The following is a 24,303-nucleotide window of genomic DNA, read 5'->3' as shown; positions in this document are numbered from 1 at the left end:
TATAACTCTACACCCTCCTAAATGTAACAAGCAGCTGACCTCCTGAATCCAAGTTGTACTGTTGTCAAAAGAGACCAATGTTTTATGTGTCCACTAAGAAACGGCTTGATTGTGCAGAGCTTTGTGTCAGTGCTCATTCATCGTAGTATTGTTTTCGAGGTATCACTGAAACCACAACTGCACGCAAACTGGTCTGAATGTCATTGGCTGTGTTGTCAGAACTAGTTCTTTATCACCAAAGGAAACTGAAAAAAACATAGTTTCACATTAGTTTTCAGCTTAGTTCCACTATAAGCATTAACAACCTCTATTTGTCATTGTTTCACTTTACAGATACATTTTTGCGCCATGTCTCTCTTCCAATGGCAAGTTGAGCTGGTTTCACTTTTACAATAAGACAACACTGGTGAATCCTGTCAATTTAGTTCTCTTTCATACAAATTGTGTCTTCCTTTGTTTTATCTGTCTGCTATTTTGTTCCTCTTTATGGTTTGATGTCAAGTTTTCTGCTCTCATTTCATCATTCTGAAATTATTTTTATTCAATATGTTCCTGTTTTTGCCTGCTTGTTTCACTGCCTTTGAGTAGCACGTACAGTGCAGCCTACAATTTTGTTCTTGTTTATCTTTAACTTGTTTTTCTGTTCTTCATTTCACTATTTTCCCTCTTCATTTTAGCTACCGTTATTATGATGGATGTGTTATTGTAGAGTGGCACTGGTAAGATGCAACATTACTTAGTACAGGGCGGAAAGTAGAATTGATTCTGTGTTTTATGTTTTTGCTCCCCTTTCACTTCCCATCTTGGAGACAGAGACTGACCTGGTATTTATCCATTGCTGCATGTTGAAATAATTTATTATAGTCTCATTTTGTGCAGGTAAAAAACCTGGCATGTTCACAGCACTGTGTAAGCTTTAGAGATTCGCACTAGCTCTATATTTAGCAAGTATAGAACATGATAAAACTAATATTTCGAGGTAGAATTTGTAAAGACACTCTACATAAAATACTTGTGCAACATTCTGTTAAGACTAAACAAATTTGCCTTTAAAAACATTGGAACACACTCACTTTTTGACGATTAGCCCATTAATCAAACCTTTGGTTAACTGATATCCTGTTGGACTAATTATTGCTCTTTTGTGTTTTGTGCAATAGTTTCTAAAATGGCTATTCAGATTTATAGCAAGTTAAATCAAATTGTGCTCTAATACATGAATACAGTGTGACTCTGCCAGGAACAGAACTTCTGCAAATTAGGTCATTTGGTTTGAAACAGGTAATAATGCCACTGTTTAAAGTAGCCCCTGCTTACATTTGCTCATTTTTGATCATTTTGATCACCAACTGGAACAGTAACATGTTTTTCTCAGATGAAAGCACACTGTTGCAGCCATTAGGAATTGATATCTTACACCACTATATTTAGGAGGAGCTTTGATTTCTGTGGTATCCAGCACTGAGGTCATTACTTGTAAGCATTTCTAAAAGACATAAAAACAAGAGATAACCTCCTCCCCTCTCTTTGTTCCTCATTTTCAAAACCACAAACTGTTTCTAAGATAAATAAAACAAAACAAGACAATGTATAATATTTGGTCAAATTTTTCCACACACAGTCCCTGCTATATAAGTCCAGTGGAGAAGATTTTATCTTAAAAATCTCCAGAGTCTAAGAAACTATAAGTCCTAATTTTTATATTTTAGATGTTTTACATGTACTGACCTATAATTAACAGCTCCCTACACTCTGACTTTGGTTTTGATCAAAATCTTGTCTGCTTGTTTGTTTCTATCAGATATGTGGCCATAAAAACATGATCCCACATGACAATTTTTACAGGAAGAAATTCATCACTTGTTACAAGAAATAAAAAGAAAACATAATGTTCAGAAGCAGAATATTATTTTCAAAATGGAGTTCAGATAAGGGCTTGATATGCTTTTTATTTTTAGCTTGGGTGTCTTATGTGTTTTGACTGATACAACACATCTTGATACATTGTCAACAATGCAACACAACAGAGATAAACTATTTTGCCAAAAAAGATCGAGTCACCTCTCCAAATTATTGAACTTAGATGTCCGGTCATTTTCATTTGGGAGAACTTGACTAGAACAAAGCTCTGACCTCAAAAGACAGAGCACTTTGGAGAGCAGTGAGAAACAATGTCCTAGCCCTTCTTGTCCAACATCAGAGTCTGACCTCACCAATGTGCCACTACATGCAACATTGATTTTAGATATATTCTTACAAGTGTGTCTTGTAAAATCAACATGTTTTCATCACGACTTTCTACAATTGATGGGAGTAGCGACCATATTGAAACTTAGAGCCTTAGGGACATTCTTTGACTTTCCAAGTGGAAAGTCGTACTTTAGGGGGTTAAGGGGTGTTCCAGCTTATCTTTCCCACCCAGAAGCCAAAATGGGATGTACCATAACTCCACAGAACCTCTCTCAAAAAAAATCTGTATATTTTGCTTCCATTATGGTGCTATTCCTAGAGAAGATCCACAAACGCAAACATGTGCAATATGTCTCTATTACAGAGAAAGCAGAGATATTACTCCAGCTCATATGTGCTGTTTTTGTCCAGGGGTTTAATGCAATAACTAATTCATAACGTCTCTAAATATAACATGCATATGAAGAAAGGTGAATGAGATATATATGTTTGTCAAGGTAGGATGGAGAATATTATATGAGAAAAGGTGATAGCAAAGGCAGTAAATATTTGAAAGTAGCATACACTGCTTGGAAACTTCATTGCATTAACTCTTTTTAGGATTGCACACTCAACATTGCAGTTCTGTCAATATATCTCCAAAAAATATATAGAGGTTTGAAAATGTACAAAATTAATAGACATTGAAAATATGCACCCACTCCACCACCCAACTCATATGGTCAGTTAATTTGTCAACAATCCCTAGTTACATAAACTGTTACAGTGATGCTGTTAATCTGATAAGGATAAAATAAATACTGTCATACTTAGAAGTTCTGCCTAAGCAGTTGTCAATGGCATCCCAGAGTCTTCATCTGTCTCCAGAAGAACATATTCCATGTCCTTATATGAGTGACATAAATTCTTCATTTTCTATCCTTTCTGATGTCTTTTTTTTGTTTCTTCTTTTGTCTGTCGCTCACCACCCTTTCAAACAAAGCCACCACTAGTGAGGAGAAGATATTTCTGGTCCTTTTGGGCCCAAAGCATGTGTTTTTCTGTGCAATCTCAGGCCAGTCGTCTTGATGAAGTGCCTCCCCCACCAGGTCATTAAGGCAGCCCTGGGAAAATTATGTTTAATGTTCGAGCTGCTGAATTCATAAATCATTTTTTTTTTTTTTTTGCTTTGCACCTGGCCCATTTATAATAGTGCTAAATGCAAAAGTCTGCCATATTTTATGAGGGCAGTAAGACCCTGTACTTCTGTGAACTGAAATAATTCGGTTAATACCTGTCAATTCATTAGAATTGTCCAGCCTTCTTGGTCTAAATGTTTGCATCTGTGTCCTCACGTGGAGCCGACAAACACACCATCTTTGCTCTCCCTGTATTGTTCCTTCTTTTGTCCTAAGTTGTATATTTTGTTCATGCCATCATGCAGCTTCTCATTTGCTTCATGTGTTCTGATTCATTTCTGTTTTTTATGCTTCTGTTTTTGTAATGTTGCCCAGCCATCAGGATTATGCACCTGAAATCAAGTAAGGCAAACCTGGAAGGACCCTTTTTCCGATAATGTCATCTCTCATTTCCACCTCCGTGTGAAACAAAATCAGCACCAAAATTCCATTTGGCTACCTCTGAATCATTAACGTGATTAATAGCGGGGCACTCACTCATGCTGAAGGCCGCATTAGTGAGCCCACAGTACTCCAGCCTTAGATACACTATGCCTGCAGATGTGACAAGCAAGATAATGTTTAACCGGTACCTGTATCTTCCCGGTGCACTGTATGGATGTGTTAGTGCTGTAATGAAGATATGGCACTCACATTTGTCAAGTGGAAACTATTTTCTATAACCACATAAAGGCTCTATTCAATATGTGTTTTAAAGTGATGGGTCACAGTCCAAGCTGGAGACACTTTTCTCCTGAAAGGAAACCTTTACATCTGCTGAGTGAAAATTGAAAACGATCACCTAGGAACATGTTTTTAATGCATGAATAATTATCTACGATACGTGGGAAGACAATTTGTAGAAAGGACATCTCAAAAGAATTTGATTCCAAGTATTCCGTGTCATTTCATTATTAATTCATATGACGTCAATTCACAACAAATGCCCTCTCTAATTCAAAATAATCCAAATCATTCTAATTCAGAATTACATATATTAAGAGCAAGGATCTGACGACAGCAGACAGGAAGTAAATGACTTCTACTCAACAAGAGGAAACCATTAATAGAACGAGGCACAACTTTGACTGTCTTGGGGTTAAGAAGATAGAAAAGAGATGTTAAAAAAAGGTTTGTGATCTTACAAACACTTTCAGCGTATGTCTTACAGGCTGAAGAATATCATCGACATTACAGCAGCAGTGCTGCTGCCCACACATTACAATGATGATCAACCAAAAACATTTTCACGTTCAACAAAAAGAAAAATGCATCATGAGCAACATTTAATCAATCACTCATGAGTTCTTATAAACTTTTACTTACCTAACGTCTTGTAAAAACTAGCTGTACTGCAGTTCTAACTCCAGTATGGAAGTAAACAGCGAAGAAATGAACTCAGCCATGTTAATTTCTTTGTCTTCCCTTTTTACTATGACAAAGTTTTTAGTTTTTTTTGCAGGGCAAAGCACTTAAATGTGTCCAGCTTATGTAAAATCATTCTTGAGTTTAACTGTGATATACGTATACCACCACAAGGGGCAGTACTACAGCCTTCTGCTCACACTCATCAACCTGACGAACAACACAAACATTCATCACCCTGTGTATTTTCAATAAAAAATAATATAACATTTCCCAATATTAAAAGGGGGTTATTTGACTACGATTCTTGTTTACTTTATAATCTCATACAGCACATCCAGAGATTACATACACTCTAATATCTTTGCTATTTTTTATTGCATTAATGTAGAATCTAAAGTCCTTACAAAGTGCAAAAAGATTTCAAATGATTGTGGACTGTTTAGTGTTATTTCACTGAGTTATTCATTCACAATGAATGAAGAATAATTTGACCTGCTGGAAAAAATAAATAAATCTGTGTACACTGTCCTGTATGGTAGACTGAGACATGAGTCAGTTATTATTCTCAACTCGGCATCACTACTGCTGGACACAGTGTGTCACCAAAATGCCGAAAGATTGGATGTTGAGGGAAAAAAGGCAACTTTCTCTACACGGTGCACTGGCACAGAAAGAGATCTCCTTATTATCGAGGGACTGCATGTTCTCGAGAACGTGTACCTCAGATAAACCCTCGTCTTGAGGAAGAATTGGTGAAACACTTGTAAAAACCCTAAAACAGTAACAGTTCAACATGCAGCTTACCCTGGTCCCATCAACTGAAAATACTGTATTGCTTACTCTCTCTCTCATAGAAGCTATAGTTGTACATATGTATTTTTTATGGCGTCAACAACATGGTTCTTTCCCATCAGTTCCTTCTCTAATTCATTTATTTTGTGATTCTTTGTACTGTTATAGATCAACAGTATTTTGGTACGTCTTACAATTCCCTCCCCCTATTCTCAGAATAAGGTTCCCGAGAAGTATCAAATGCAGTAAAGTAAATGCATAAAATTATTAGATGTAAAGGAGTTTTTAATTTGACTGTATGGTTAAATTTCAGATCATGGGTGATCGGGGCCATCGCCTTACTGTGCCTTCTTGGATTGACCTGGGCCTTTGGCCTGATGTACGTCAATGAGAGCACCGTGATCATGGCGTACCTCTTCACCATCTTCAACTCCCTGCAAGGGATGTTCATCTTCATCTTCCACTGTGTGCTGCAGAAGAAGGTACTGAATTGTTCTTTTAAGTTGTAATGAATCCTTACGGATTACGTGGAACTATATCCTCGGTGACCGACGTTCCAATTTTCAGCAACAGGATTAGATGTTTTCCTGACGTTGTGTAGCCTTTGCTCCAACCCCGTGAAATGTCAAAGGAAAAAAAAAACTTGTGTCCTATTGAAAGAGGATTGCATAAAGTATTACCAGGAACAGATCATTAAATTAATATGAAACTTTACAGACTTTTTTTTTAATGTAAACTGGCTTTGCCTGTTTTTGATTATTTTCTGCAGGTGCGTAAAGAGTACGGGAAGTGCCTGCGTACTCATTGCTGCAGCGGCAAAAGTGTGGACAGCTCCATTGGCTCTGTGAAGGGCACCGCGTCTCGTGCTCCAGGACGGTATTCTTCTGGGTCACAGGTTAAAACATTGTTATTCTGTTTTTTCTGTAGGTCTTTAGCAATTTTATTAAAGGTTATTTCTCTCAGTAGTTCTGTTGAACTCTACTTGTCACCAATGTATTTATTAGCACTTTATCCATGTAATAGAGTTAGAGCCCGGGAGTCAATCATGGATATTACAGAAAAAAAAACCCAGTTGATTTCAGATGCTCAAAGGAATCATTTGTACAGTGGCAGTTTGCTGTAAATATACAAGAAAGATTTCAAAGAAACTGTTTGCTCGTGTCTCAAAGTGATATATAGGAAGTGGTAGGTAAGCCAAATCCCCGTAAGTGAAACCAGCCAGCCTGATGTTTTATTTTTTTTTATCAGAATAACATGTCTGGAATCCACACTGACATGACATGAAGACTATAACAACATTTTTGCCTCTAGCTCAGTAAAGAATTTGTCAAATCTCAGAAGAATTTTGCCAAGACATGTTTTTGCATGCAAGTGCTGTGTCTCTGTGTAAAGTAAATTCCTAATGGATTCCTCCCACATTAACATCCACTATTGCATGAATTGCCAGGAAAAAACGATAACCAAACATCTTCCCAAAGAGTAATTTCCTCTCAGTGCTGCATCATAAATAGTCCTTAGAGTTAAGCATGCAGTGGCATCCCACGATACGAGCAGGATTCTGCATATAGATCAAAGCATTTCATTATGCACACTGCTTCAACAAGAAGGCTGCAACCTCATTCTCGGCTACCGCATACATGGAAGTACTCTGAAAACTCTCTCAAATGAATGTGTAATCAGCAAAGTACAGCTTGACCCACAGGATACGAGGTCTTCAAGTTTTTGTCCTTGCGAAATCATTTTCAGGCAATCTACGTTCCAATAAATAGGTGTATAACATGATAATCAGTTCCACTGTGCCAGTGCATGTTCCTGTTAAATTAAATGCGCTATCTTGAGTTGACACAGGAATCGTTTATTCAGTTTTTTTAAAGAAAAACACATTCTGGCTAATGTGAAAGAGAAATAAAAACAGGAACAGTTGCTTCAGTGCAATTTGATATGCATGGAGGTGGCAATGACATAATTAAGCTGACACATAGCTGTGAAGTGTTAAGGGAGCCAAAGGGTATTCAGAGTTAAGGCGGATAGTTGAGTTCCTTCACGGTGAAAATACAGTATGTGGAGTGATACCGAGCAGTCAGTATCTCACCCAATGTGAAAACAAACTAACAGCAAGACCAAATTACAACCATAGTGCTAAACTTGAGCTCAAACTTTCTCAGCTAATAAAGCCAATATTTTATTATAACCAAACTGTTTCCTTTTAAGAATTTTTTAATTTTTTTTACTTTTTTTATCTTCAAATATGTTAAAATGTGTTTTCTCTGACCATAAAGCTTTTCTGGTGGCAACATTCTAACAAATTTCTTTTGTGCAAATTGGAATTACAAAAATAAAACTTGCTTAATGGAAACACACTGATTTTGAAAAACTCTTTTTCTTTTTAATCAAAAGTTTTTGTATTAGGATGCGAGGATTGTTCAGCCGTGTCAAAATATGTGTATTTTGCAAAACTGCAATGGAAATACTTTTTGCGCATCACACATTTCAGAGCAGCTTATAGGCAGCAGCAACAATTCACAGCCATCTTGTCAGAAATGTCAAAAGTTGAGCATGTCATTTGGAAGAAATGAACACATAGCTCTTCTGTAAAATTGCTGACATTCCAAAAACCGCTGCATACGCAGCCTCTCCCAAATACATAGTTTTTGTATCATGTCATTGTGTTCTGTGATAGCTGATCGATGATGAGCTCTTGTGCTGTGGCTGAAATATAAATATATCTCAAGTATTTAAATCTGTCGCTGCCATAATTTTCAATGACTTTTTGTATGAACAGACCTATTCACCTGTGATTTTAATTGAATTTCTTAATTAATGGAAGCACCGTGATTGTGAAATTGTGCGTTTTTTGACATTAGCAGAATATATAAAAGGCTTTGTATGTAGATTTAGGTGGAAGAGTGAAAAGGTACTATCTCCAAATTGTTCAACTTGACCTTCTGGTAGCAGATATTTGAAACTTAATTAAGTTGACTTAATAATAAGAACTTCTTTTCCCTATCCATCCAATTAAAAATCATCTTATATTTATACATAAATATTTTTACACAACCATAAAAAGTTGGGGTTTTTTGCTCATGTTGTTGGTTTTTGGCAGACTCGCATAACAGTTTGCAACTGAACACAGGAACAGTTTTGTCAAGTTTTGCACAAACCAATTATTTTAAAGTTTCATTTTAGTCCAAAACCTAGTTCTGGGTTTCAATCTTTGTCTCCTTTTCAGCAACATATTAGCTTGAGAGTTCTGAAAATACTTAAACTAGATATATGATTGTTTAGAAAGGGTGCAATAAAACTATAAGTTCTGTCATGATTGCCATAGAAGACCCTCTCAATTTGGTAGTAAAACCTACAACCAGGTGCATCAATAATGCATGGAAATACTGCATTAGCACAAGTAGAGCCAGTCCAGTTAAGTCATCAAAATGAGGAAGCTTTATTTAATTAAAAGATTGCCGTTGACCTCTATTGATTAGGAAGATTTATTTAGCTAGGACCCTTTAACTCTTATATAGAACGAGATCCCTTGAGTGAGCTGTAAGTTGATGCTTGAAGCTGGTGTTGCTCGGGTGGTGGAAGGTCAAGTAATGAAGTGGCAAAGACAAACAGATAAAACAGGAAAGGTTGTTGTGTTTAAATGGGGACTGATGATCTGCACATGTGTCAGTAGATAATCATAAGAGGCTTTACTTCTCAGAAAGATTTTCTGCATTCATTTGAAGTGAATTTAGGCATTTTTTTTGTTTGTTTCTGTTTTATTTCCTTTTTTAACCAGGTAAACCCCGTTGAGATCTCAATCTCATTTTCAAGAGGGACCTGGGCAGACTTTATTAGCTCAAAACATTTAACATACATGCACACTACATGTTTTCTTTCAGTAAAAGTGTTGAAAACATTGTTTGATTTTCCTTCCAATTCACCAACTTCATGTTGGTCTGTCACATAAACTCCCAATATCACAACATGTGGGAAAATCTAACGGGTATGAATACCTTTGAAAGCTACTGTACTTGGAAGATATACAATTGCAGAAACTTGGTCAAAGCTTAAGAAACTTAGCATATTAAATTCCATCTCACTGCCTCTGGTCTTCTCTGAGCACTGACTAATTTTGTACCTCTGACAGCTCATAGGGCAAATATTCTGATGTGTTCTGGCATGTTGTTTGTCTCTGCAGAGCCGCATCCGTCGAATGTGGAACGACACAGTCAGAAAGCAGTCTGAGTCCTCTTTTATGACCGGAGACATCAACAGCTCGGCGTCGCTCAACAGAGGTATTTGGTCCTGCAGGAATTACTGTCATTAATGATTCCTTCAGCCTTTGGTTTCTGCTAAAAATATTCAAACTGAGATTTCTTTTTGACAATACAAATGCTTTCCTCTTTACATGATGCAAGGTTTTCACAGGGTTCAAAGCATTTTATAATTCAGTATCTGAGGCAAAAAACTTAGACGCATCAGTTAAACGTCATGGCAACTCTGTCATTTCTCAGTAGTTTGTCTTAATTACATCAGACAATGCCCATGTTTCTCAAAATATATGTTTTATTCAACATCTTAACACAATTGCAGCATTATGTTTTTGAAGTTAGACATCCAGATTCACAAGAAGTGAACTCAACTTATATCCAATGAAATTTCAGTCAATCAGTCAAAAAAACTATTTGTGGAGTGCAACAAAGTCTTTAGTACAGAGTGGGAAGAAAACAACACACATTTAGACTATATAATAGGTTATTAAGCTAATCTAATATGACAGGAACATTGAAACAAAAATAAATAAATATAATTAAATATATGTTAAAAAATAAAAATAAAAAAACATAGCATATGCTTTTAAATAACCAATCCATAAGTTCTAGCTAATTTAATATTTTAAGAGATAGAGGACATCCAGTTTGGGGGAAAAAAAGCACATTATCACATAATGCACAGCCTAACAAGAAAAAAATTACATTCTCTGTGTGGTCACAAGGTTGCATTAATTGTTTTGTAGCATCTTATCTTATTGATAAAAGATATATTGGACTGCAGTGGCTCTCCAGGGGGGTTAGTGTCTGAACTCTGTGGTGGCCAATCCATGTGTTGAAAATGATGTCTCATGCTCCCTGAACCGTTCTTTCACAATGTGATCTGATGAGTCGTGGCATTGTCATCTTTGATTATAGCTGCGCCATCAGCAAAATATATATCGATGAAAAATGAGACTTATTCATTCATCATATTTCTGTAGTTGTCTAGTTGTTTTTGGGGGGGGAGGGAGGGAATATTTGTTGCTGAACGTCAGGCAGATGAGCTGATGTGACCCCAGACCGTAATCCTGATCCTACTTGCTTGTACTGACAGATGACATTATGGGTGCATCACTGCATCCGCGACTTTCTGTATCCTGGTGTGCTGGTCACACTGGGACACGGTAACCCTAAATGCATTAGACCGTATGTTTCTTCTTTGTTTTTTACATTGTTTGAGCTACAGAAGTTTAGTCTTTATGTATCTGAATAAACTAATTTATTTCAATCTGGTCTAAGTGATTTTTCTAGAACTACACAACTATTTATGCCCAAAACTTTATATTTTCTATAAATTTTGTACTTACACGCATTTGATTTCAAAAAATTAAGATGTATACATGCCAGATTTGTCCCGACACACATTTCTTCTTTTTAAATCGGGGGGTACAACCTGAGGCTCCAGAGCCATAAGTGGCTCTATATATTTTCCACAATGGCTCTTTATAACTCTGGCTAAGATAGTAAAAAAGAACAATAACATGAAAGTTTTACATTTCCCAAGGCATGTTATTTTTCTCATTAATCATTAGTCGGAAGCTAGGTTGTTTTTTGTTTGTTTGTTTTTTACATAATTTTCCACAAATACATTCTATAAAAGAATTTTATTTTTTTAATTTTATTTTACTTTAAAACCTAAAAATAGAAATAAATTGTTGACTCTTCAAAAATGACAATCAATTTCTTACTATATATATCAAAAAAGAGAAATGATCCTTTTTTTATTATAGGATGTGCTTTATAGTTTAACAGTATTGGCCTTTGTTCATAATAGTATGAGAGAGAATGAAGAAGCAAATGTCAGGAATTGAGCCCCATATTGCATCTTCAAGGAGTAAGTGACTCTGTACTTCGTACTACTTTACCTCACACCAACCCGTTGGGGTGCATCTAAGTTTCAAACATACATATTTTTTTTAAAATAATCTTCATATGAAGCATTTCTTTGTTCATAAAAAGTATTATAAACTTAATTTAGTGTGAGATTATGTTACTGCAATAAAAAAAATACAAATATTTAAGGCAATAGGCCAATATCTTATTTTCAATGTGCTGTACCGCTTTTTTGTCTGCCTCTACTGTAAAAGCGGTCCATACAACCAAACTGTGCCGTACCATTCTTGAACCCCTTTCAGTTGTAGGTCCATAGGACAATAGTTCAGGGCATTCAGGGTGGAGCAACTGGCATCACACAACACTCTCCATTGATTGCTGGACAGAAAAAAAGTTACGTCTTGTAAAAAGCACCAAACATACAAGTCTGTAATGTTTGTCGCTGTGTTAGCATGACGCCACATTAAGCGTAGGGATTTAATCCTACCTGGTCAGTGAGAGCACAACTGGTTGTGAAAATGCTCTCCTGAATGCGCCAGATCATAAAACGGCTTAACCGAACCACACCGACCCATGCTACCCCATTCAGTGTAAACGAGGCATTAGGGAAGATTGAGCCATTATATCAGAAAAAGAGTTGTATAACAAGCTAAAAATTTATTTCACCACTTTTATTATGAGCTAAAGAAAAAAAAAAGTCAATGAGAAGTATTTTAGAGCAATGCCTTTGACAGTGACAGTCACTGAGTTCACTTCAGGGCTTCTCAGCTCAGAGAGGAAAAACAGACACCAGACTACATCTGACATCAAGCTGCAAACGCCGCTCTCGCTGGCATGCCTCCCTAACACTTTCGGCAGTCATCACATCTCTTGATTGAAGAGCTCCGGTTCCACACTGCTCTCTCTCTCTAAATTCACTCTGGGCGCTCGCTCGCAAAGACGCTAATGCATAGTTACAATGATGGATTAATGTTCGACACAGTGAGGAAGTGTCATGATCTCTGTAATTAGGCGCTCAGCTCAGCATCGCCAACAGACGTGACTGTTATCAATTGTGCAGAGGCTGAGGAGAGAAGGTGGACGTGAGGGTTGAAGGTCAGGAGTTGGGGGGGATGAAGGTAAAAAATAAAAAAAAGGTCTACACAGATCTTCCATAAAGACAAAAAGCGGAGGCACCAATTATTTATGGCTCCTTACCAGGTTTTGAGTGATGGAGAAAACCCTCAAAGTAGCTGTAGAGCATGTCGGATAGTGCGCTCTGCCATCGCAAGCACCATCAGGAGCAGATGCAAATAGAACTGCACTCATGCGTGGCTTTTCTTGTGTGCTTATTAAGGAATTATGTGTTGAGGAGCAAATATTTCTTGCTGATTTGGCCTCTGCAGTCTTGACGCTCTGGCAAATTTTGCCCTCTCCCCCGCCTCCCACCTCAGCTCAAAGCACCAGAGAATGAGCTCACAGCTGACGCTCCTTGCTGTGCTCCCCTTGAAAGCAGAGTTGTGCAATCATTCCAAAGCCGTCGCACGTTCAATTTGTCTCAGTATTCAGGATTATAACTGCACAATTAGTGCAATTTCTTTTGGTAATCTGTTTAATTTTGACGCAGACACAATAAGCTGGGGATTGGTCATTGTGGGGATTGAAAAAGGAAGGCTGGTTGTTTGTGAAGAGCACTGTAATTAGGGCAAGCGTCACTTGCAGCAACAAATTACTGTTTCTTAGCTTTTTTTCCCCCCCAATCAAAACAACATTCAGTTTTCTGTGCAAAAATAATAACGTCTACTTAATACTTAATTCAAGTAAAAAGAAATCTTACTTATACTACAAGACAAAATTAAACAGGACGTTATGATTACATAATAATTTATTTTACTTTGTTTGAGGATTGCCAAAGTAAAGGGGAACTCACATAATAACATAAGCAATCATAGTGTTTTGCGATAGTCTTCACACCCCATGAACATTTCCACACTCGTCACTTTGCAACCATAAAGTATTTCACAGGGATTTTACATGAAAGCAAAGTAACAATTAGTGAAGGAAAAAGATACATGGTTATTATTTATTTTTCTGCAAATAAAAATCTAAAAAAATATATTGTTTACTTTTCTTTTCAGACCCTTTACTCTGGAAATCGATTGAGAAATCCTCATGTTGGTGAACAGAGTTCACTCATTCCAAGGGTCAAATCAGAAGCACTTTCTCAGCAAGTTATTCCCCATAAAGACAAATTTAGCTAATTTGCAATGTGACTTTACGTGACTAGTTGTAAAGATATGTGGCAAGGATAGACCCAAACGCAGAAAGGTGGTTGACAGTTTAATATGAAGAGCATTTAATTTAAAGTCCAAAGCCTCTTACGGAAGGACAGAAGTCGTCATCTGACAGTGGACTGCAACACGTGCAAATCCAGCAAGACTTTGCTGTACACCTAACCTGGCAGATCGTAAATTGACAGCCAAGAAAAGATTCAAACTAAAGACCCATATTAACAGTGGAGGAGCTGCGAAGATCCACAGCTCAGGTGGAAAAATGTACTCACAAGCCAGTTATTAGTTGTGTTCTCCACAAATCTGAGAGTATCAGAAAGATAGCCATTGTTAAAGAGTGGCATAAGTAATGCTGTTTGAAGTTTTCCCTAATCCACTTAGGTGAAACTGCATGTTGAAGAAGATTTTCCATTCATATTAGACCAAAACTGAACTGTTTGTCCTGCAAAACACATATGAGGCAGGAAATGACACCCTAAACACACCATAATGAAACATGGTGGCAGCAGCATCATCCCAGGAAGATGGAAGGGGCTAAATACAGAATAATCCTGGACGAAAACTTGATAGGGGATACAAGATCAGTTGTGTCAGAAGGGCCTGGTCAAAGTTCAGATCTAAATCCAATTGAGAATCCTAAGGTGAGACAGATAAAAGTTGTTCATGAAAAAAATCTGAATGTGTCAAGCAGGTAGAAACATACATCAAATGTCCTGCTGCTATAATTGGACGTAAAACAGTATTGAGCTGAAGACGGTACACACACCGATTTTCTTTCTAAAAAAAATGAATAATCTAAAGCATGTATAATTTTCCTTCTTCGGTACTTTGTCTTGCTCTTTTTCACAAAATTCTGATACAATATAAAGAAGTTTAGGGTGTAATGTGGAGGAAAAAAATGTCAATAGGGTTTGAATACTGAGGCAAAGTTCTTTTTGTGATTGTGTAATTTAAAAAGTAAAATAAAACCTTTCTCACATGGCGTGACAGATTGAGAGCACAGAAGACAACAGTACTCTGCTGGGGGATCTAATTGCTGTGTACTTGCACCTTGGATAAAGGATGTTTACCCGCTCTTGCAGAAGCACACGCATGCATCACCCTCACAAGTCCTGCATTTGGCTTCTTTCACGATAATGGTGCCGTATCGTGTTGACAGGAGCAGGAAGGAAATCTTGTAAACAGGAAATGAATCCAGCCTGCAAATATTTTCACCACGCCATATATTTTGCATGTCTTTGAAAGCTTGAAAGTCAATTATTGTTTTTTTTTTTATCATCCGCAAAGAAAAGAAAACAAATATGGTTCATTTGTATTTAAGTTGAGAGCCTTCAGATCCTGCAGCTAATCAGCCGGACTCAGACAGCGAAGGCTGCTCTGGTGCTGCGGTATGTGCACAGGAAACCGATGAGTCACTTGGGCAGCGGGACTCTGAAGACGAGCAACGTTGCTTAACTAGAAAATGAGTCGGGCGAAATGCTTGTGCGCAAAGAGGCCAGGCTGGAGCGAAGTAATGACCAGCTTGACTAAAGAGAAGACAGTTCTACATTCAAAGGGTATTTCAGCAGCAGTTACAAAGAGAATGAGCAAATGCTGATCTTTGCTCTGCAGAGAGAGAGAGAGAAAAAGGACGCGACACACCACTTCAGCTCAGAAGAATGGCACAGACAGAAGAAGTAATAACAGTGGTGCATCTGATACCTCACTTGTTGAAGTTTCTTTGTAGTGGACAAGCTTTTTGGTTTTACTCTGAACTTTTTTTTTAATCACATATGTAAGGGTGAATCTGTGTAAATGTCTAAACCAGAAGAAAAAAAAAACAGCCATTCCTAATTCTACCATTTCTGCCGTTAGATGCAGTGCCCTTTACTGTTATTGGCAACCTTGGCAAAACTGTGTGCAAAAGCCTTGAAGTATATAGCAGATATGGAGAAACCAAAATCCACTGCTTTCCTGCAGTTCTTTTGCAGCGAGCTTTGGAGATTTGTTTTTTTGACCTACCTTTACTATCCTCCTCTTTGTGTGTGGTGCCAAGATAAACTAGGATCCCTCGTCCTGTCGTTTTTCTCACAGCTGCAGTGGTTGTAGTTGTTTCACTTCCTGATGATGTACTTTAAGGCAAATGGCTGCTTTCTTGAATTAAAATGAATGCTGCAGCTACTTTTATTTTGCAGGACTGTTGAGGATAGCAGTAACTGCTTTTACAATGATTTTATTAAAAATAGTTCTCCTTTACCACTGCATTTTTAAAAACTAAATAAAAATATCTCACATTGAAGGATGGACTTTTCTAGATTTATGAGTGTGAGAGTAAGACACTGCATTGAAGGAAACTTTTGTAAAGATTTTATACACAATTTTATATTGGTGCAAAGTCTGAGGCACTATATGAGAGCTATAGCTGAGTGTCTCTTATGTAACCCCCTGAGAACAGCAGCTAAATATTAACATGGTGAGTTGATGTTTCTGATGGTCAGTATTACTGCTTTAAAATGCCCTTGACTTTAATGCCATATTCAGTTACTGGACATTTAAAATAACTTTACTAAATGCATCATCTCAAATGTGTCATCAGAAACGTAGGCAGAGAAGGCGGAAAAAAGTAAAAAGGGGATATTTCAGTCACTGGAATGACTAAGAGTTAAATATAGCTGTACGTCTGACATTATAACTACGTCTGGACGATTTTGTCTTCAGAACAAGAAGAAGAAAGCAAAACAAATAATCTGCCTCCAGCTATTACTGTAGGTGGCTAATGCCAAGCAAGTCAGCTTTTAGCTAAATAGATGCACTCTTCCGTGAACTGATTTGTCTGTTTGACTATTGAATTATATTTGAATTTCATCGATATATTAATGATAACATTTTGGCATTTATGGTGGATGTAGCCTGACTTACTCTATTGGCTACATTCTAATATTTTTTTAGCATATCTTCAATACATTTTATCAACATTCTTACTAATAACTACAATAAATTTGGAAAAAAAATAATTGTGTTTATAGATTTTTATATCTTTAAATAAATTTGCTTTTCAGTTTTCTATATAGGTGCTTTTTGTGGTTTCAGTTCATGGTTATCAACATGTTGTATGCTGCCAGAATGTGAAGCACAAAAAAAAAACAAAAAAAAACACAACAGCGTAATGGCTGGCATTAACAGTACAATCAACACACTTTTCATCGGCCCCATTAGCCACGTCGGTTCAGCTCCACTGCTCTCATACAGCAAACCTCGCCACCGCCACATTCCTAAAATTAATGATCATGTGATCATTTGGATGTTAATGGATGTCATTGCTCAGTTGCATCTGCTCAGCTAATATGTATGTTCTCATTATTATATATGTACTTATATCTCAACTTGTCTATCTCTCTCTGTTTTCTCTCTATCTCGCTCTGTCTCTTTCTGGCTGCTCCAGGGGCTATGGCTAACCATCTTATACCTAATGCACTCCTACGTCCTCATGGCACTAACAATCCCTATAATACATTGCTTGGGGAGTCTGCTGTTTATAACAACCCTCTGGGCATGTACAACATTCAAGGTGTGCTAGCTTCTTTTCATTACTTACCATTGTGGCTAGAGCAGTGTTTTTTTATTATTATTATTTACTTTTTTTGTGGTACCTTGTTATTCCTGCCTTATAAATAAGTAAGGGTGTTAACAAATGAGAAAATATATAATTGGATGGATCATAATTTAAAAAAAAATAAAAATAAAAAAAAAACACTGCTCAAAATGTATTGTTTTAGTTTTCAAAGAGCTTAATCACAAAAATCCTACAGACTTGGTTTGCTGTGGGGTTTTTAATGGCGGTGTATCGTGGCATCTGGTTGGCTCATCTCATTCGATTCATGACCAAGGCTCTTCCCTGGACTGTTTTGGCCAAATCAAACTGTATCTCTGAGGAAATCCTTTGAAATGACCCCACAGAAAGCCAGATACATCACCAGTCATTAATTTCAAATGTGCTCCAATGTTATCAGTTAACCTCTTGTGCAATGTCTGCTGTCTCTGTGTGTTTAGTTTTAAAGTTTTGTTGTTCTCACACAAAATGGTTTCCTTTCGATCTTCTTTAAAGAGAGCAAAGAGAAGCAAAGAACATGTTTTTGAGCAGAGATTTACATGCACTCATTATGGGCATGAATGTTATGATTTTCAAACTCCCAGTGTTTTATTTGAACCATTTGTTTTCCAGGGTAGACTGATTATAAAACATAAATTATTTAAAAGATCCTAACTTAATTGCACAAGTTTGAATTTTCTGTGGATTTTCTCTATTCCATTCAGGGGGAAAAATACACATACACAAAACTCAAATTGGGTCTTTCTGGATCTTTCAGCAGAGTAAGAACCTAAGGAGGGAGATAAATCTTAAGAGTGATGGCAAGGAAGTTTCCAGACTCAAAGACTTTGAACTCTTCTCCAAAGACAGAATGTCAAAAATGTGAAAAACTGGCCAGGAAATACAAAAAGCTTTTGTTTTACTCTAAAGCTAATAACAGGTTTTGCAATTATTATAGAGAAGGGTATAAATATTTACATTTTTAAACTGATACACCTTTCAAATTGATATTTATTGAGAGATGGTTTCATATATACAAACTTCTTTGTTTAATAAAAACATGTTTAAATGTTTTTATTAAGTCAATTTGAATCTATGTTTATTAGCAGTATAAATGATTTTGTTTTGTATATAATAATTGTATTATTTTGTATAAAAGATAATATTTAATTTGTTTCTGGTGTCTCCATTCGACTTAGAGAAAAGCAATGGTTTAAATAGAAAAGCCCCAAAATTATACATTTGCATTAAGCTTCTTTGCCAATGATAAGTGGATGTAAATTCCTGACTGAACTTTCCAGTAAAGACTTTACTTGTGAATATTTAGTTAAATATTCAAAACACAGTTGAAATCAGAAGTTTACATACAGTGAGAAAAAAGACACAGACCCCCTTTTTTTCATTTTCTGAAGATAAATCAGACCAAACATCTCTTGTTTCAGGTCACTTAGAATTACTTGAATTATTTATATTTGATAAGTGATAGAATAAAAAGAGAAAAAATATGTCAGGGATTTATTTAATGAATAATTAATACATATACAGTTTTTAAAAACCATCAACTACTATGCCGTGAAAGATAATAGGACACAACGGTGTCTTCAAAAAGAAGTTATTTTTTTCATCATTTTCCGGCTCCAACTAAATATTGGAGTGCAATTTTTTCCCCCTTCGTCTCTCTGCCGAGCTGTTATTATTTTTATTCCTGCTCTCTGCAGTCGATATGAGATTGCTGCAACTTTGTGAGTCTGTAAAAGTCCTTAAAAGTAGAGAGAAGCCCATGTAATGTTCAGATAAAAACTCAGAGAGCTTTGATAAGTGGATAATTTATGTATGCGATACAAGTACTTTGCATTGGAGCTGGTGATGGAGGGCTGTAATTCACTTACAGTGCCACAGATGGAAAAGAAATATCTGGAGGAATGAAAATGCTAATGCATCAAAAGATTTATTGGCACATTTGACACTCAAGGACCTTTGCCCATGTTTTACCCCCAAGGATTCTGCAACGTTACAGCAAAACATCCTTTATATATTTGTCAGGAGATTTTTTATGATGTCTTTATGGTCCTTTTTCTGCAAGCACACAAAATTTGCATGGTGGAACTTAAGAGTTGCAGTAATCTTCTGAAGCACCATTATGCAGTTTTCTCTTTCTACTTGTCATTATTGTTCTTATTGTGTTTTCTTCTTTCCTTTTCCTCATGCTGTCCCCAAAAGAGCCCTACAGAGAGACAAGTATGGGAGTCAAACTAAACATTGCTTATCAAATGTAATTGACTTTGGCTTTACTTTTTTTTCATTCGATGCTGACAAAGGAATAGTTAAAACGGTGTAAGTCAGTTTGGAAAGAACTAGATCCAATTAGGAAAGCAATACAACATTAAACGTTTCCATTCCAACCCAGATTTGTATGCCTTTTAATGCGCTTAAAAATAAAAGCATTCCAAATACACTATACATTCAGAATAATTCAAATATCTTTAAAGCACACCAGCACAAATTGATCTGTAGCCTTCCTTGAGCAACATGCATGTGTTCATGCCCCCAATAGTGTTGTGGGTTTTTTTTTTAAATTACTCTATAATTCACTTTGATCAAGCCGTTACACTTCAAGAAGACTTGATGTTTCTTGTCAAAATTTTAAGAGGTCAGACTGAGAGCTTGACACTTTTAACAAGCTGGATGGCCTTGTCTGAGGTAGTCTGAATTATAGTCAAATTTGTTTTCTCGCTTTGATGTCAACAGCGTGGTTAACGTGATGAAATATGAAAGACGCATGTTGGTGCACCAGAGAGTAGACTGTCTCCTTCCTGTCAGGGTGGTGGGATTCTGATTTAATGAATACGATTCATTTTGTAAGAGATGGCTGGTTAAGTTCAGATGGATGAGACGTAAATAAACTGTGAAAAAGCAATGCTCATGTGGTGCCATGTCCAACTTTGCACAGATGTAGTTACAGAAATATTTGCATTCGCCTCAATATTTTTTTTTTACAAAATGAGGTTAAAAGTTCCAACTGTGAGATGTGAGGGAATTGCATGAATTGTTTAATGTCTGTTTGCCTGCATAAACGTTGAGTTTTGTGCTGTGGTGAATGTTTGTGTTTTGAATCACAAAACAGTGTTTTGTTCTGGTTGTAGAACATCCTGTTCAAAGATTAAGCAAAATTCAGTTTATAAATTTTAACAAGGTAAGTGTGTCCTACAAGTGCATTTCAATCAATTAGAATATCATTATTTTACTTCATTACTCATTGGCTGATGTATTTCAAGGTGTGAAGTAAATTTGATGATTTTGACTAGTTGCTTAGAAGATTAGAATATTTAAAAATTACATTAAAAACGGTTTTGCTATAGCAATGTAGGCTCTTAGGAGTCACCCAGCAAACAGTCATTGATAAAAAATGTTATTGTTAAAGGCTGTTCAAAGCACCATATTTGAGATTATTAATCGAAAGTTAAGTGGAGGAAAAACTACACTGAAATAGAAAATGAATACAGCAGCAGACATAACAATAACCTTGAGATGATTGTGAAGCTTTTTCCAGATTGACTTAGCACCTGCCTATCTGCTTATAGTCAATTTGTTGACCATGCGTGTCCAGCAGATTTGCCTGACTTAAACCACATGTAAGAGATATGATGTATTGTCAAGAGGAAGATGAGAAACATGAAAATTAATTTAATGATAAAAATAAATTTGTACACAATGACTTTCTAATTTATTGAGATGCACAAATTATATTCAAATGCCTTCAAAGTATTTTCTTCTTAATCCATCATCTTTGGGATCTTTTTAAGGATCCCATCAAGGCTTAATTTCTTTCATATTAGAAACTAAACTTGTTTGTTGTGTTCTATTTGGCTTTGAAAAAACACCCAATACGTCTTTGGCAGCTGCACTCACCAGTTTTTACCATTCACATTTGTCAACCACCCCCATCCCTCTCCATTACCCCCTTACCCCGCCTCCCCCCACTACCCTTGTTTCTCATTTCAGAGGGAATCCTGAACAATGCCCGGGATACAAGTGTCATGGATACTCTACCACTGAATGGTAATCATGGCAACAGTTACAGCATCGCCAGTGCTGAGTACATGAGTGACTGTGTTCAGATCATCGATCGGGGATACAACCACAAGGAGACCACCCTGGAAAAGAAGATTCTGAAAGAGCTCACCTCCAACTATATCCCCTCTTACCTTAACAATTCCCATGAGCGCTCAAACGAGCAGAACCGGAACCTTGTGAACAAACTGGTTAATAATGTTAGCAATGGCGGCAAAGACAGTGGCTATGGCATGGGCTTGGGAGTGGGGATAGGAATGAATGTTGCGCTTAACCTCGACGATCACTCCACCTTTGGTACCCACAATGATGAAGGCCTGGGTCTGGAGTTGATACGCGAGGAGTCCAATGCCCCGTTGTTGCCACAAAGACCGCTGCCAACCCTGCAGGCAGTCGACAACCTTCACAATCAGCTTCAGCAGTCCATGTCACCACCCCTTCCGCTCCCCCATCATCCCTTCTCCTCTGCCTCCAACTCCTCATCTTCTCGAAGGAGGATCCCCCAGGAGAACAGTGAAAGCTTTTTCCCCTTACTCAACAATGAGCATAACGAGGATGAAGGCTCGTCCCCCAGCCACAGCCACCAGAGAGACTCCCTCTACAACAGCATGCCAATGTTGCCTGGCCTGCCCGATGTGTCTGCAGAGTCCACCGATGGCTCCAAGGAGAGTGGAGATGCCAAGAGTCCGGAGGCAAGCTTGGACGACGTTTACTACAAGAGCATGCCCAACTTGGGCTCCCGTAATCACCTCCATCAGCTGCATTCCTACTACCAGCTAGGGCGGGGCAGCAGTGATGGTTTTGTCGCACCCCCCAACAGAGAGGATCTTTCTGCAGAAGAGGCTCACCCAGAGCCCTCACACCTGGTCACCAGCCTATAGGCCCAGAAACCCTCAACAAACCCGTAGTTCCTTTTGTTTCCCAAAGTCCTCTTCCACGTTCACTCACTCCATCTATTGTCGGAAGTGGTAGCCATTGTTTTTAATGTTGTCCTGAAGACTGAGACAGCTTGACTGTCACCTTTACTGACCACAAGCAGGATAAGATTTGCTATAAAAAGAGAGCGGAAGTGACTATCTTTGGTTAGATATTCCAGGAAGTTGATGTTGTGTCCCCAGCCTCCTCCGTCGTTTTGAACCCCTCTCCGGTTTGGTGTGTTTTGTCTCCATCTAATAAGAGACATCCACGGAAAATGTACACCTCAGAGATATAGTCGAGAGGAACTGGACAGTTCCAAAGTCTGAACTTATAGACTTCAACAGAATAAATGGGGAATTTAAAGAAAAAAGGACTATTTTATTATACTTCTGTATCTATATTGACTTTTTGAAATATTTTCTTCCTCTTTGGTGAGTTGCAGCACATTTTGTTTGCTGAAGTGTTCCTCCAAAATAAGAAAAAATGGATAAAAAAATAAATACACTTACACTTTGGACATTTGCCATGAAGGAATTATAGATTGTATGCTTTCAAGCATAGCTGTTCTTATTTCATTTATTTTATTGTAACATTTGTTAAGAGGGAGAAAAAAAAACTAATGAGAGAATTATGACATATTTCTATGTGACTGTACAGATAACTAGCATTGCACATGATATGCTTTTTCTCACCTTGGTTTTGTTTTGCTGTATTTTGTTCTGGGCGAACCTTTTCTCTGTAAACTTAGTGATTAGGAACAATTTCATTCTGTTGTGCTGACCTCTGAATTTTGCTCTGTATCGCTCTGGTTTTTTGTTATGTCACAAATCTCAATAGAATCAGAAAAACCTAAAGAAATTACTCTCTGGTCGTTCAGGCATTGCTGTGAAACGTGCTCGCTTCTGTTTCTGGGTCAGTTTTTAATTATTGTTTGAGTTTACTTCCCACTCTTTTTTTTTTTTGTTTCTTTTACTGTGTAGATAGCAAAACTTCAAGGAGACGGGATTGCAAAATCATAGTTCATAGTGCATTCTGCGTTTGTATCGACACTTGGAAAACAGCTCATGCTTCTTGGACGAGAGGACGGGTCGAACTGAGCCTTGATGTGCACCAGGCACTTGTACAAATAAAGAAAGTTTGTTGTTTTACTTATTAAAGAAAAGAGCTTTTGGAGTGAGAAAAACCAGAGGTGTTTTTGTTCTTTTTCCTCAAGGAGTGACATTTATTTATTTGTTAAATAAACAATAATAAGACAAAGGATGGCAATAAGTTTAATGACACAATACTTTTAATAATGCAAAGAAATTTGGTCATTGTTTATTACTTTAACCTTTAAAATGTTAATATTTTTAACACATTTTATTCAAACTAAAAAAAAAAATTACAGAATAAGGTACATTACATACAATGATGGACCTGCTTTCCTGTTTGGGTCATGATTTTTTTTCTATGTAGATGGAAGTGAACATTGATATAACTTAACCGTTACTTTTATTTCCTTGTCTTTCTGTTTTTGCTATGTTCCAAGTTAGCTACTAAATTCAGGCCCAGAAATGGTAGATGTTCTTTGTACGCTGTGATCTGCTATATAACTGAGGAGCTGGGACTTCATACCCTGTACCAAATATATCAATATCATTGGTGGTGTAACCAATGCATTCTTGACAGATAGTTTATTTTTAACCTTAATCTGACCAGGAGCCATCAGTCAGCAGGAGCATCTTGGGCTGGCAAAGCAATTGAAACAGAGGTAAGCACATTCTTACACGGGAAAACTTAAATTTAGTCTTGTCTTCAGTGCAGCTGCTTCAAGCTAAATCTCATGATCCTTCATATGT

The 24,303-nt window shown here is 37.1% G+C and overlaps 1 protein-coding gene across 17 annotated transcripts in view; it reads left to right on the top strand.

The window, feature by feature from the left end:
* LOC102238135 (adhesion G protein-coupled receptor L3-like) overlaps window positions 1-23,651 on the top strand; it is a 275,239-nt gene extending 251,588 nt beyond the window's left edge. For 7 of the 17 annotated variants that reach the window (XM_023346007.1, XM_023346006.1, XM_023346004.1 and 4 more), the window contains 6 exons: window positions 5,821-5,989; window positions 6,277-6,402; window positions 9,691-9,787; window positions 17,330-17,455; window positions 19,697-19,714; window positions 21,479-23,651. In XM_023346007.1, the coding sequence (XP_023201775.1) occupies window positions 5,821-5,989; window positions 6,277-6,402; window positions 9,691-9,787; window positions 17,330-17,455; window positions 19,697-19,714; window positions 21,479-22,428 (1,486 nt within the window). In that variant the 3' untranslated portion in view covers window positions 22,429-23,651. Of the gene's footprint in view, window positions 1-3,683; window positions 3,711-5,820; window positions 5,990-6,276; window positions 6,403-9,690; window positions 9,788-17,329; window positions 17,456-19,696; window positions 19,749-21,478 lie in introns of all 17 variants that reach the window. The other 10 variants (XM_023346016.1, XM_023346015.1, XM_023346014.1 and 7 more) reach the window with 6 other exon arrangements.
* The last annotated feature ends 652 nt before the right edge of the window (window positions 23,652-24,303 follow it).

The sequence above is a fragment of the Xiphophorus maculatus genome, chromosome 14 (genome assembly GCF_002775205.1).
Source record: "Xiphophorus maculatus strain JP 163 A chromosome 14, X_maculatus-5.0-male, whole genome shotgun sequence".
Classification (NCBI taxonomy): domain Eukaryota; kingdom Metazoa; phylum Chordata; class Actinopteri; order Cyprinodontiformes; family Poeciliidae; genus Xiphophorus; species Xiphophorus maculatus.
This window is presented reverse-complemented; position numbering and strand designations above follow the sequence as displayed.